At 52.1% G+C, this 14,607-nt stretch overlaps 1 protein-coding gene across 14 annotated transcripts in view; it reads left to right on the forward strand.

Moving 5' to 3' along the window:
• The window catches only part of FANCA (FA complementation group A), a 61,095-nt gene that overhangs the window by 39,657 nt on the left and 6,831 nt on the right, over positions 1-14,607 (forward strand). For 9 of the 14 annotated variants that reach the window (XM_030298998.1, XM_030299000.1, XM_030298999.1 and 6 more), the window contains 10 exons: positions 635-771; positions 1,223-1,293; positions 1,670-1,766; positions 1,847-2,034; positions 3,514-3,610; positions 5,069-5,245; positions 6,663-6,736; positions 8,293-8,421; positions 12,129-12,213; positions 13,995-14,161. In XM_030298998.1, the coding sequence (XP_030154858.1) occupies positions 635-771; positions 1,223-1,293; positions 1,670-1,766; positions 1,847-2,034; positions 3,514-3,610; positions 5,069-5,245; positions 6,663-6,736; positions 8,293-8,421; positions 12,129-12,213; positions 13,995-14,161 (1,222 nt within the window). Of the gene's footprint in view, positions 1-634; positions 772-1,222; positions 1,294-1,669; positions 1,767-1,846; positions 2,035-3,513; positions 3,611-5,068; positions 5,246-6,662; positions 6,737-8,292; positions 8,422-12,128; positions 12,214-13,994; position 14,607 lie in introns of those variants that run through there. The other 5 variants (XR_003965285.1, XR_003965286.1, XM_030299007.1 and 2 more) reach the window with 2 other exon arrangements.

Here is a 14,607-nt window from a genome sequence, read left to right on the forward strand (position 1 = left end):
TTCCCCTACTTTGGAGATTTTTGGTAGGGAAAATGTAGAATCTAATGGAAAAAAGCTGTGTTTTTCCTGGTACCTGTAAGAGATTTTTATAGATGATAAACCCATTTTATTCAAACCAGGACAGAATATCCCACGAGAGCCTCACAGAGGAAATATTAACGGCACCGCCTCAGTTTCCCTTGCTCCCTGTAGCATCTCCTCCGCGACCATAGGGGCACGGCCTTGCCGAACTGCGCTCCTGCAGAATTTGGCGTGAGGGGACACTGAGGTCTGCGTCAGCCTTGTTGCTCACAGTAGTTTCCGTGTCCGGCCAGCACAGTCGGCCTGTCGCCTGACCTCCGGTGCCCGGAGGCTGTGGCTCCTCGCCTTTGGCAGACGTGCCGTGTGGGAGGGTTGGCCCGCGACTTCAGATGGAGAACATGCATACAGGGTGAAAGAGAACCGCCCAGATGACCCCAGGCCGTGAGGACAGCTGTCATGCTCACCCGCACCGCCCTAGGGCTCGTGCCGTGAGCCGCTGCGCGCGGGAACGCCGGCGCCCCCTGCAGGCAGCCCGTTGCGAGCGGGAACGCCGGCGCCCCCTGCAGGCAGCCCGCGTTCCCCGGCTCGTCTAACTGGGTTTCTCTACGTGCAGTGGTGGCTGCTCGGGTGGCAGTTGTTTCTGAGCGGCTCGGCGCCGCCTTGGGCCGCGCTGAGGAGGACGGCAGCTCCGGGGGATCGCAGATTCAGCTCAGCGTCCTCACGCCAGGCCTGGAGCAGCAGGAACGGGAGGCGAGTGTGGGATGCCTGGCCTATGCTGCCGAGCGGGGGCCGGACTGCGTAAGAAGTCCCGGGTGTGCGGGCCTCCTCTCCGCCCCGTGTTTTGCCAGGCGAACCGCGTGCGTGGAAACGACACCCGGGAGCCGGGCAGTGTCGGGCCTGGGCTCAGCCGGCCCCGGCCTGTTTGTGTACAGACCTTTTAAATTTCTAGAGGAGAACACCCAGCGGAACCCATCTGTGGCCCCGGAGCCTAAAACAGTTTGCTCCTTGGCCCTGTGCGGACGAGGTGTGCTGAGCCTGTTCTCTGCCGTGAAATTTCACAACGCCTGGCCTGCTGTCTCCCAGGACGTGGGAATGGGGTTCTGGCGCCAGTTGGTGTGATGGTTTCCTCTCCAGACGCAGGCGTGCCTTACACGTTGCTCTCGGGGACTCTGAGCTCTCGGTGACCATCTGTCTCTCCCAGGTCGCGGACCTCCTGCTGACGTGTTTTTGTCAGAACCTGGTCGTAGCTTCCAGCTTCGCCTCGCCAGACAGGTAGAGGCTGGGGGTTTTCGCTGGGCGCTTTGGGGCTCTGCTGGGGGCGGCCGGGGTGCTCGGAGCGGGCCTCCCTCGGGGAGTGGGGTTTCTCCCTGTTTTCTGTGATGAGGGGCAGGGCTGCCCGCTCCTTGTCGACCTCTGACCCTTGGTCCTGGATCCTGCCTTCTGGCTTCTGTACTGGTTGGGGGTCCCAGGTGGGGTGAAGGGGCAGTGCGGAGACTCGGCAGAGATGAAGCATCCCCCCCGGAGACCTCGCCGTTGGGGGAACAGCCTACGTCTTTCTCGGGCACCCTTCGCTCCTCCGGAAGAATCCGTGGGAGGGCCGTGCAGGGCCAGGAGTCGCCGGACTGCTGGTCTCTGGCTGTCTCTGCAGGCAGGGCCCCTGGGCTTCTCGCTTAGTGACGGCCATGTGTGGACGCAGGCTCCTTCCTGTCGTGCTCACCAGGCTCTGCCAGCTGCTCCGTCACCAGGTACGGCCGCCGCCTCTGTCCGCCTGCCTGGGAAGTGGGCTCTGCCCTCCTTCCTGCAGAAACACTCTCTCCCGTTTCAGGGCCCAAGCCTGAGTGCCTCCCACGTGCTGGGGTTGGCCGCCCTGGTCGTCCACCTGGCCGAGTCCGGGTCTGTGCTCCCAGAGGTGCGTGTGGGCCTCCCTGCCCCCGCCGAGGGCCTGTCCGTCGCAGAGTTCTTCAGTAGCCTCCTGACGTTTAGGACCTCGGAGACCTCGCTCTTCTGCCTGAAGTGAGCTGCCCTCACATCCGCTGTGCCTCCCCGTGCTCGACAGAAGTCACATACTCACCAGATGCAGTTGGCCAACACAGACATGCTCCACGGATAATCGTTCTGGAGTCTTACGTTGTATTTATGTGTCTGTGTTTCTTTGTTTACAAAAACGAGGTAGTGCTACCTTAAAAACTGCTTCTGAAGACGTTAACGACGGACTGTAGACGTCCTTCCACGTTGGGAAGGGTTGTGAGCACTGCCGGGTTTTGTCTTGGGGGCGCCTGGCGTGTGGTGGGACCCATCCCTGGTTCCCCTGTGGTTAGCAGCTGCTTCTCTGGAGTGAGAACCTGCACGTGGAGCTGCCCTATGTAGAGAGACTCATCTCAAAGGGTTTCGGGACCCATCATTCTACAGATCTGTGCCAGCGTGTACCCCTACTGCCCCTCATTCACCGCTGTGGGCCAGACCCATTCCAGGACTGGGGTGGAGTCCCACCCCTGCCTTCGTGTGGGGGCACCTGGCAAGTTGATAGTGTGGCGTACGCAGCGTGGCAGGTGCTGGGGCGGGGCCCTGGGAGTCTAGGCCGAAGCGGGTACAAGGTACATAGAGGAAGGGTCAGGGCGGGAGCCAGGAGGGTCCGGGAGAGTTGTGCGCAGGGGCTGGGACCGCAGTTCATGGAAAGAACTGACAGAAGGCACCAGGGGATCCTAACTGGACGAGGAGAGAGAACACAACGCCTGCCCTGGACCGCGGCCCCCGACACCCGTGCCACCCCCATGGGAAGCACAGCGGCCCAGCCTCTCGGGCTTTGGGCAGCACGGACAGGCAGGCCCTGCTGGCGTCAGTCCCGACTTCCCCTGGGCCCCACGGTCAGTCTTTTCCCGTGGGGCCCTTCCCCTCAACGCCTCACAACCCACCACAGGCGGGCAGAGGCTCCCCCTGAGTGAGGCTGAGTTTAAACGTGGGCGTGCTGCTCTCTTGTCCTGAAGACTGCTTTTTTTGTTTGTTTTTTAATGTTTATTTTTTGAGAGAGAGTGGGGAAGGGACGGCGGGGGGGGGGGGGGCGGTGGTGGACAGAGGATCCGAAGCAGGCTCTGTGCCGACAGCAGAGAGCCTGACGCGGGGCTCGAACCCGTGAACTGTGAGATTATGACCTGAAACCAAGTTGGACGCTCAACCGAGTCACCCGGGTGCCCTGTTATGGCCGTGGCTCTTCGGCGTGCAGTGACCGCAAGCCCTTATTTGCACAGTCTTACTGTTTGTGTGTTCTCTGGGTCTGTGCCTTCAGTGTAGATAGAGCTCAGATCCACGGTTGTGACTTGGGGGCGTTTCCCCGAGGCCTTGGGAGCTGGCCTGGCCTGGAGTAGAGGCCAGGGGCTAATCCTCAGGCCATCTGGTTTAGAATGCACTCAGTTCACTTGGGTGAAATTCACACTTTTATTGCATTCCTTGTTACGCACAGGCCGCATTTCTACATTATTTGTTTTCTATTTTCAGATTTTGTACAGCGGTGATTTCTTACTCTTTGTGTAAATATTCTTCCTTATCACGGGATACTCTGTGCAGCTGCTTGTCTCCAGCCCTCGTGAAGAAGGTGAGTCTGTGCAGTCCCTTTTCCCCATTCTTGGAGTCTCCCGTTTCAACGCAGGTTTCTAGCCAGACGTCGGAGGTCTCTTGTCTGCCCACCCACGTCTCTGTGTGCCCGGTGTGCTGGTTAGTTATCAGATCATCTCTTCTCTGTGCTGAACGCTGCGTTTTTCTTCTGTTCTCAGAGTTAAGATGAAGGGATGAAAGATGGCAAAGACCACAATTGTCCCCCACTCCCTTCCTCCCTCCCCCCCTTCCGCCCTTCCTTCCTTCTTCCCTCCCCCTCCTCCCTCCCTCGCACCCCCGTCTGCCCTCCTTCCCTCCCTCCCTCCCTCCCTTATTCATTCTAAATGTTTTATTTATTTACTTTTTGTTGTTTTCACTTATTTATTTTTTGAAAGAGAGAGAGCAAGCTGGGGAGGGGCAGAAAGGGGGGGAGGGAGAGAATTCCAGGCAGGCTCCACACTATCCGCGCAGACCCTGATGTGGGGCTCGAACTCACAAATGGTGAGATTGTCACCTGAGCCGAGATCAACGGTCTGAGGCTTGACCGACTGAGCCACCCCGGCACCCCCAAAAGTACATCCCATTTTTAAAAGAAATAGATACTGATTTTTGTAAAATAGGTACATTAAAAGGTAAATATTCATGAAAAGTATCTTCTTATTTAAAGAAGAATTCTGAGTTTTGTCCAGAGACTTCCCTCATCTAGTGAATGCTTGTTATATTTATTCTAAGGCCAGAGAAATTTAAAGATGCGTGTCAGAAGCCTTCAGTGGCAAAAGTGAGTTTGAAGTTACAGTGGGAACCAGCATTCTTACTCGGGCGGAGTTTTAAGGAACATCTCATGGTGTTCGGTGCACATCTCCGTTGCGGGCGCCATTAGAATCCGCTGAGCTGGCCCTCCCCGGAGGGTGAAGTGGGGTCCGGGCACACTTGTGCCCCCATCGTTGGCGTTGAGGAACTTAGTCCCAGCTGCCAACGTTTTGAAACATGGAAGAGATTAGAAGTGGCCCAGACAAGGAAGTCCCTGACTCCACGTGTCCCTGGGGGCCCTCCCCCCCCCCCCCGCCCCCTCAGCTCAGTAAACATGGGAAGAAGTCTAATCTCCTAATGGCAGAGATAAATAAATTAATTCACCGACACAGTGTTTTGCTTGTCCGGTCGGCACCCTCTCTTAGTGGGATCTCTGGTGCCAGCAGCGGTCTGGGAAGACCACCGTTCGCTGCCGTGGGGTCACCACCGCCGTGTGGAGGGCAGCTTGGAGCCCGCACTTCTGCCTCAGGTGTTAGGATTTACGGACAGGGCTGCTGACCGACGTGCCCTCTGTAACTGCACACGGGGTGCAGGCCGCGACGGGGGGGGACGGCCCAGGGTCTTCGGGCTGCCCTGCCCCCGCGCACGGCCGGGTTACTGGCGTATCTTCTCAACTGCTTGCGACCCACGTGACACTGTCTCTCTTCAGTTTCAGTTCATTATACTGAGACTGTTCCCGGAAGCCCGAGATCCCCTCTGTCCGGAGGACACAGCCGACCCTCCCTGGAGGCCCTTGTGCCGGCCCTCTGCAGACTGGCAGCAAGCCGCCCTCTGTCTGTGGAAACAGAGAACCTTCCAGGAACTGCTGAAGGAGAAAGAATTTCACGTAGGTCCCGCTGCCCCTTTCCTGCTTCTCCCCTCGTTCTAACAAGAGTTTGCGGGGAGATTGGGGGCCTCCTGAGGATATGGCGGGCAGGCAGCTGGGCCTGACCCAGTGACCCTGGAGGAGCACAGAAGTGGCTTTGATTGAAATCGTTATTGGGATCGTTGCAGATTCACACAGTTGTAAGAAATTAGAAAGGTCGTTTCCACTCTGCCCACTTTTCCTCGGCACTAACATGTTGTGGAAGATTTTGAGGGTGAATGAAACAGACTTCGCGCCTACCTGCCAGGCTCCCGTTTGGGGTGGGCTCCTCTGGGCAACGTCACTGTGAGGCTGGCCTGCTCCGGCCCCCCTGCCCACGCTGCCTCTTCATAACTTCTCATTTATTCCGTGGATGTTTATCTCCTTATTTTGGTCTTTAGAGGAAAAATTCTCAATTGTTGTATCATATATTTTTTAAATTCTGCTATTGTTAATCCCATGAATGACCCCAGAGCAAGTGCGACAATCTTTGTGTGACATAACGAGTCAAGAGCAGGGAACGCTAGCCGCCCACCTGCAGCGTAGCAGGTGGCTCAGGGCTGCTGTCCCGCCTGTGGGTGACCACGGACGTGCTTCTCTTGGTTTTACCTGCTCCACGTCGCCGGGCTTTGGTCTTCACGCGTAGGCAGCGTGCTGTGCGCGTGTTTCTGTGATGTGCCTTTTCACACACGCTGTGAGGTTTTGAGATTAGTTCGTGTTAACGAGTGGAATTGTTCCAAGAATTTTATTACTTTTTAAGGTTTATTTTTTTTTGAGAGAGAGAGTTGGGGAGGGACAGAGAAGGAGAGAGAATCCCAAGCAGGCCCCACACTGTCAGCACAGAGCCCAGCATGGGGCAAGAACTCACGAACTGTGAGATCGTGACCTGAGTTAAAATCAAGAGTCAGACGCTTAACGGACTGAGCCCCCTAGACGCCCCCCCCCCAGGAATTTTAAATTAAGAAATATGCTACCAGGGATATTTGGAGCATCTTACTACACATTTATTCTCTAGTTAACTTGCCCAACTCAAGTGGACTAGAAGATTATTTCCTGCCTCTGTTGTGCGGTAACCTGAGAGGTTTGCAGGTGCCGCGGATCAACTTCAGAACCAGGCCGTATGCTGGGGAAATCAGTTTAAAAGTGCCAGGTGGAAATGTTTCATCAGCTTCGCAGTCAGACGTAACCTAAGCAATATGTGGGGGCTTGGCGCCAGCACCTCAGTCAGTCGGCAGGAAGCGGCTGAGAACGGACACGAGTGTAGGCACTGCGGCCTTCCCCGAGTCTTTCTGCTGCGATGTGTGACATCGGAGGGACTGTGCAGCAGACTTACAAAGCTGACCTGTGCTCTCCGCGTCCCATCCTCACCGTCGTGTTCATTTGGTCCTTTTTCTCTCAGTTAACTTACAGAGACTGGTTACGGCTGGAACTAGAAATTCAACCTGAGGTCGACTGCCTTTCAGATACAGAAAGGTAAGTGTTGAAAGGGATCTGCCCTTGACAGTGGTACAAGGCTTTACGCATTGTCTTAAAGCCTAAGTCTTGTCGTTACATCTCAGTGTTCAATTTGATATATATACCTATGAGCACAGTTTCATTCATTCATTCCTTAATTCAAGAAACGTTTATGGAGCTCCTAGTGTGTGCCACGCACTTCTAGAATGTTCTAGAAACTGGGAAGTGCGTTGTGATGAGACAAGTCTGCCCATCTGGTACCTTTGTGCGCTTCTATTCCAACGCCCCTGACTGGGCGCCCTCGCCAGGTGTAAACCTGAGCAGGCCGGGCGGCAAGCAGGCGGGCAGACAAAATGGATTAGAAATAGGGATGCACACTCAGGACCCCACGGTCAGGGGGTGCATCAGGGGCAGATGTACGTGCCTCAGGTGGGAGAAGAGCAGGCGGGGCGACTGTCGTGAGGGGCTGTGGTGAGTCCTGGCCCTCTGGGGTCCTGAGGGAGCTTGCCAGAGTTCTCAGCTGGCGCGGCCGGCTGGGCAGGCACAGGGCTGACGGGTGCCGTGTGCAGTACTGGCTCTGAGCTGGTGGAGCAGGTCCCTGGGCCAATTACTCAGACCATAGGGACGGGGGATGTGCTGTTCTGGGCGTGAGCGTGGGGTGCTGACCAGCCCCTGCGTGGGGGGCTGTGGGAGTCAGGGAGGGAAATGTGCTGTAGGTGCAATGGAGCTGGTGGGGCACAGGAACCCTGGGGGCAGCTGAGGGCAGGGGTCAGCGTGAGCCGTCCTGAGCCACTGTCCCTGTGCCGTCAGAGATGCGGCTCGCACGCCGGGGGTCGGGGGGGTGGGGGGGGATTCTGTCCCGTGGTGTCAGATTGCAGAGGAAGTCAGAACCGTGGAAAGAACTGCTTTGCCGACAGGGTGGACGTTTGCTTGCTTCTCGGGTCTGTGTGCAGCCAGCTGTGCGTGCTTTCTGCACAGGCGCACGCGCCCTGGGGTCTCCCCGCTCTCCCTCCTCTCTTTCCACTGGGAAAAGGAAAAGAAGTAATTCATTTTTTGGCGTGAGGATCCATAATAAGCATTTCTTACCCTCAGGTCACTGTGTGCTAAGTTGTGCTTAGACCTTTTCTGTTTTCATTCAACAGGCAATGCTCAGATACATTGTGTAACAATTTCAGATGGCCTGGGCGAAGCACCAGCCTTTATAACCTCTGTTCCTTGCCCGCTTGTGGGTTTATGGAAACGTCTTACTCGTGGCTCTCTCTGCATAAATAGACTACAGTGTCATGTGCCTCTCTTGCTGCGGCTTTAGTTAGTACATCCTCAGGATCCTTCCCATGAGCACCTGCAGAGTCTGGGCCAGATGTGGGCATCTTTGCTGACGGACCCTGGAATCACGACCCTGGGGATGGCCCCCGAGGAGGCCCTGATTGCAGTAGAGGGCCTTCCGCCACCCAGAAGCCCCAGATCTCGCCACCCGCCATTGTTGTGCCGCTGGCTGTGGGCTCTCGTCCTGGCTCCCGGAACCACTGGTTTACAGCCTTTCCCAGCACAGACCTTGGTGTTTGCTGTTGCAGGTGGGACTTCCAGCAGTGGGCGATCCATGAGTACTTCCTCCCCAAGCCCTCGGCTGCGGGCGGCTGCGACGGGGACCTGCAGGTGGCGTGCGCAGTTCTTGTCGACGTGCTGATAGACTTCCGCCAGAGGTTGGGAAGGCTGATGCCAAAAAGCATCTTACTTTTAGTCTTGATTCTTCCAAGGTGTTTTGTCTGTCCACTTTGTGTTTGACAAAGCACAACTGAACACGTCCTGCTAGTGGGTCTGAGTCTGTGCGGAGTAAAGGTAAGCTTTCTGGATCCGTTTTCTTTGTGTGCAGATTTGCCAGCGGCAGTGACTTGTCTTTCTGCTGTCATCCGACATGTGGGTCGTAAGCGTAAAGGGTGGAAGAAGTGGGCGGCCGGTGGTACCCTCCTAGAGGGCTGCAGTGTGGACGTGGGCTCACTGCCGTGGGGCAGAGCTCCCCGTACCGTGCCCGCCGGGCTGGGCCGTTAGCATCTTTGTCCTCCTATTGTGTGAAGATGATGAGTAAAATCAATTCCATTTTCCACATTTTGGGGGATGTATTACTTCCATCCTAGAAAACCAGTCTTGTTCCCCTTGTTCCCCTTTACCTCCCGCTGCGCCTCTTCTCCACAAGGATCTGTAAACGTATCGCCTGGTTAGCGGAATTCTTACGAACTCACGTTTCAATACAACCAACAGCACTGGAGTTCTTCCTACCAGCGCCTAGTGGCTGGGAGCAGCACGTACGGCACCAGGCAAACGGACGTTGGGGCCAGGCCTCTTGTTCTCAGTTTCTCTCTTGGGAGGGTAAACGAGTATGTGTGCACGGAATGAAATCAGTGTCTCCATTCCTTCCCTGTCCCCCAGCTCCTGGCCACCCTGAATCTATTTTATGTCTCTGGATTTGTCAGTCCTGTCACACAAATATGTGTGTGACACATTGTGTCTGGCTTACTTGGAATAACGTTTTCAAGGTTCGTGTATATTGTAGCATGTCCATCGAGTGACAAATGGATAAAGAAGACGTGGTGTGTGTGAAATCATATATATATAGAATGGCATATTACTCGCTCATCAAAAAGAATGAAGTCTTGCCACTTGCAACCACATGGGTGGAACTAGAGTAGATTATGCTAAGCGAAATAAGTCAGAGAAAGATAAATACCATGATTTCACTCATCTGTGGAATTTATGAAAGAAAACAGAGGAACATAGGGGAATAGAGAGAAAAATAAAAAGAGACAGGGAGGGGGCGCCTGGGTGGCTCAGCTGGTTAAATGGCTGACTCTTAATTTCGGCTCAGGTCACGATCTCATAGTTTGTGGGATCGAGCCCCATGTCAGGCTCTGTGCAGACAGCACAGAGCCCATTTGGGATTCTTTCTCTACCCCTCCCCTACTTTCTCTCTCCAAGTAAACATGAAAAAATTTTTTTAAAAGAGAGAGGGAGACAAACCATAATGTACTCTTAAATACAGAGAACAAACAGGGCTGCTGGAGGGTGTTGGCTGGCGGGTAGATGGGCGATGGGCATTAAGGAAGGCACTTTTCGGGCCGAGCACTGGGTGTTGTAAGTGATTAATCACTAAATTCTCCTGAAATTATCATTACACTATATGTTAACTAACTAGAATTTAAATAAAATTTAAAAATCGATATATCGTAGCATGTATCAGAACTTCATTCTTTTTATTACTGAGTAGTATCCCATTGAAGGATGGACCACGTTTTGTTTATTCATTAGTTGGTGGACATTGGGTCTTCCCCTTTTGACTATGAATAATTCTGTTAAGAACATTTGTGTACAGGCTTTTCTGTGGTCCTGTGTTTTCATTTCTTTCGGGCATATGCCTAAGAATGGGGTGTGCTGTGTTATACTTTAACTTTTTTAGGAACTACCAGACTGTTTTCCAGCATCAGAGGGTTCCAGTTCCTCCCCGTTGTCATCAACATAGTTGTCATTATCTTTTACTTATACTCCTGCTAATGGACATGCATTGGCATATATCATTACGGTTTTGATTTGTTTTTCCCTGGTGGCTATTGATGTTGAACATATTTTCATTTACGGGTTGGCAATTTGTGTATCTTCTTTGAAAATGTCCTATCCTTTGCCCATTTTAAAATTGGGATGTTTTATGGAGTTGTGTTCCTTATGTATGCTATATACCACATCTTTATCAGATATGAGTGGCAAATATTTTCTCCCCTTCTGGGGCGCTTGGGTGGCCCAGTTGGTTGAGCATCCGACTTCGACTCAGGTCATGATGTCATGGTTTGTGGGTTCAAGTCCCACGTCGGGCTCTGTGTTGACAGCTCAGAGCCTGGAGCCTCCATCAGATTGTGTCTCCCTCTCTCTCTGCCCCTCCCCCACTCATGCTCTGTCTCTTGCTCTCTCGAAAAGAAACATTAAAAATTTTTAAAAACAATAATAAAAATAAATTTTGATGAAGTCTAATTTATCTTTTTAATTTTAGCTCTTAATTTAGGTCTTTGATTAATTTAATTTTTGTATATGGAATAAGGAAGGGATCCCTTTTCATTCTTTTGCATGTGGACATCCAGTTGTCCCAGCACGTTTTGCGGAAGAGACCGTCCTTCCCCATTAAATGGTCTCAACATCCTTGCCGAAAATCAACTAACCATACGTGTGAAAATTTGTTTCTGACCTTTTCTTATTGAGATGGTGTTTATGTCTGTTCTTATGCCAGTATCACAGTTTTGATTACTGAAGGCTTGTAGGAAATTTTAAATCGGGAAATGTGAATCCCTCAACAACCCCCCCCCCACGCCCCCCACCCCCCTGCCCAAGATTGTTTTGGGTATTCTAGGTCCTTGCAATTCCATCTGAATTTCAGGATCAGTTTGTCAGTTTTAACATAATCAGCTGGGATTCTGTTAGGATTGCACTGTATCTGTAGATGCATGTTAGCACTATTACCATTTTACCAATACTGAATCTTTCTATCTGTGAACTTTCTTTCAACGGTATTTTATAGTTTTCAGTGTACATGTCTTACACCTCGTTGGTTAAATTTATCCTGAGGTATTTTATTCTTTCTAACACCATTGTAAATGGAATTATTAATTCCACTCTTGGTGGTTTAGAAAAATACAACTGATTTTTGTATATTGATTTCATGTCCTGCAACTTTGTGAACTTACTTGCTTTAGTAGTTTTTTATTGGTGATTCTTTAGGATTTTCTATATACAAGATGTCATCTCTGAATAAGATGGTTTAACTTTTTCCTTTACAATCTGAATGCCTTTTATGTCTTTTTCTGAGTGAACTGTCCCAGCTAGAACTTCCAGTGCAATGTTGTATGGAAGTGGGAGAGAGGACAACTTTGTCTTATTTCTGATCTTAGGAGGAAAGCTTTCAGTCTTTCATCATTAAGTATGATGTGAACTGTGGGTTTTTCACAGATGGCCTTTATCAGGTTAAGGAGGTTCCTTTCTGGTCTTAGTTTGTTGAGTGTTTTTATCATGAAAGGGTATTGAATTTTGTCTAATGTTTTATGTGTGTCTGTTGAGATGATCGTATGGTTTTTGTTTTCTTATCCTATTGACATATGTATTACATTGATTTTAGGGTGTTGAACCAACCTTGCATTCTTAGAATAAATCCCACTTGGTCACGGTACATAATTGTTTCAGGATGTTGCTCGATTGGGGTTGCTAGTGTTTTGTGTGTATGTTTTGTTGTTCGTTGTTGATGACTGTGGGTGTCACATGGTCCTCTGGGACCTCCTGGCTCTGTGACCACACGCCAGTCTGGAGGCGGGAGGGGAGGCTGGAATGCCCGCACATCAGGAGATACTTAGGAGGCTTTTGTTGTGTTTTGTTTCAGTTCGAAGAGTTACAACTACTCAGAGAATTCTGATTTGGTTCTCAGTGGCTGCTCAGGAAATCGGGATATTTTTTCCAGATTGCAGGTGAGCTAGAATTTGTGAAACCCAGTGTTTCACTGCATCTATGTCATCTGCTATTAAGATTATTTTTATTTTTATTTTACAGAGAATGTGAGCCAGGGAGAGAGGTTTTTTTGTTTTTTGTTTTTATTAATTTTGAGAGAGAGTGCACGCAAGTGGGGGAACGGCAGAGAAACGGAGAGAGAGAGAATCCTCAGCAGGTATGCTGTCAGTGCAGAGCCTGATGCTGGGCTCGAACCCACAAACCATGAGATCATGAACTGAGGTGAAGTCAGATGCTTAACGACTGAGCCACCCAGGCGCCCCTTGGGAGAGAGAATCCTCAGCAGGCTCCACACTCAGCGTGGAGTGTGATGTGGAGCTGCAGTCCACAACCCTGGGATCATGACCTGAGCCGAGAGTCGGACACTCAACTGACTTAGCCACCCAGGCACCCCAAGATGTTTGTTAGAAATATCCGCAACGGGTCCTGAGGCTCCCCAGCAGAATGAAAACCAACATCATGCATATAAGGTCCCAGACCCAGAGGGACAGTGTGCTCACTTCACCAGTGAGTATCCCAAAAAATGCAGGAACAAAAGCTGTGGTGCCAGAACCATCTCCGGGCTTTGGGACATTTAAAATCTGAAAATAGAGGCAAATGAGCAAATAGCAGCTTCAGTAGTAACATGATTGCTCTGCACCGCTGTCTGCTTTTTAGCTCTTGGCTGCTCTGTTTGGACGCCAGCCTCTGAGAAATGACGTAGCTAGCCCCCCACTTGCCAAAGGAGGGCTTAGGGACTGTTCCACGGGGTCACCCGGCACCTCCACAGGCAGGCGCACTTAAGAGGGCGTGGAAATGGGGCTCTCGTTTAGAAATGAAAAGTATAGTTTTCCAGTCCGAGTACCTGTTCGTCTCGGGTCTTTTCAGGGTGCTTAAAGTCGGACCCTGTGAGTGGGCTCTGGGGTCAAAGCGCAGACCGTGCTCGCTCTGGTTCCATGTCCACAGCGTACACGGGGAATCTGTACCTCTGGAAGTACACGGGCGGCTCCTCGTTAACAGGATTCTGGGTGTGGATTTCGCGCTTCCTCGTGGTGTTTCTGCTTTCCAGGTGCTTGAATAGAGAGAATGTGGGGAGTGACAGAAGCCATGGAGGGGGAGGTCTGGAACACTGGGGAAATTTACCTACCAATGAATAAAACATCCCACAACGAAGAGCCCCCAGCCCCCTCATCTTGCCCTTCTGTCCGCCGCATCCGTCATAACTGGCTGTGGTGGGGGGTGAGCGGGGAGGGCAGACAGTGCATCCTGGGGCTTGGGGTCACGTGTGGCAGGGACGATGCTTTGAAGTGGGTGCTTGGCTTTTTCTGTCTCTACATCTGAATGTGCGCAGACACCGCACACACTTTGTGCTTTCAGTCTACAGGCATTTATTGAGTGCCTGCTGTGTACGTGCCTCCCGTCCGTAATTCGTCCTCAAATTATGTGCACGCACACACCTGTGTGTAGTAAAAGAGCAAATGATAAACAGTAAAATGTTAGCCATCGGTGGAACTGGGTAACGGTGTTCTTTGTACTGTTCTTGTTCTCTTTTTGCAACTTTTCAATGATTTCCAAGTAAAAACGCTTGTCCCGGTCATTCCTAGCTCCTCTTGGGAGACTCCCCCAAGCCCACCCAACCTCATTTCAGAGTCCTGATTGGGGCTGACCGTCAGCCCTGAGGACTTCCTGCCTTCGCTCTTGGGGACGACCACCTGGAGCCAGCGATAAAAGTACGTGACCGTTTTGGTCTTGCTTTTTCCAGGAGATGGCTGCTGGCCTGGAGCAGGGCCCGGGGGCACCCCGCAGTTGCTGTCCTCCTCAGGGGCACTTCCTTTTCGGAGTTTTCCGCAGACGGCTCCAGGCGCTGGCAAGCGGGTGGGATGCGGCCGCCCGCCTTCAGAGACAGCGGGAGCTGCTTGCGTACAAATGGTAACACAGCACTGTGGAGAGACTCTGTCTTAAATTGAATTTCTTTTCCATCGGTGACTTGTTTCCGTCCCCTATCCCCAGCCTGTGACGGCGTCTTCTCCTTGGTGTTCCCATGGAGATCAGGGTTTGAAGCTTTGCGTTAAAGCCTTCCTCTTCAGACTCAGGAGCTGCTTTGCTGAAAGCTGCAGCCTAAAGAATTCATGTCAAAATAAGGAAAACCCTGTGTGCCCAGAGATATTCATTGTCGCCACATTTATGAGTAGGAGGTCACGTCATCTCCGAGTTCTAGGGAATAGCTTGGTTAGACTGTGGGGCACCTCTTACTTGGCTATTGCACAGCTTTAAAATGGGTCGTGGGGTAAGACCTCGTGCATGTCGGCAGTGGGTCCAGCAAGGCACAGTCCCAGGGAAGGACTCCAGTTCCGGGAGCGGGTAGGGAGGGTGGT

This window comes from Lynx canadensis, chromosome E2 (genome assembly GCF_007474595.2).
Source record: "Lynx canadensis isolate LIC74 chromosome E2, mLynCan4.pri.v2, whole genome shotgun sequence".
In the NCBI taxonomy this organism is placed as follows: Eukaryota; Metazoa; Chordata; class Mammalia; order Carnivora; family Felidae; genus Lynx; species Lynx canadensis.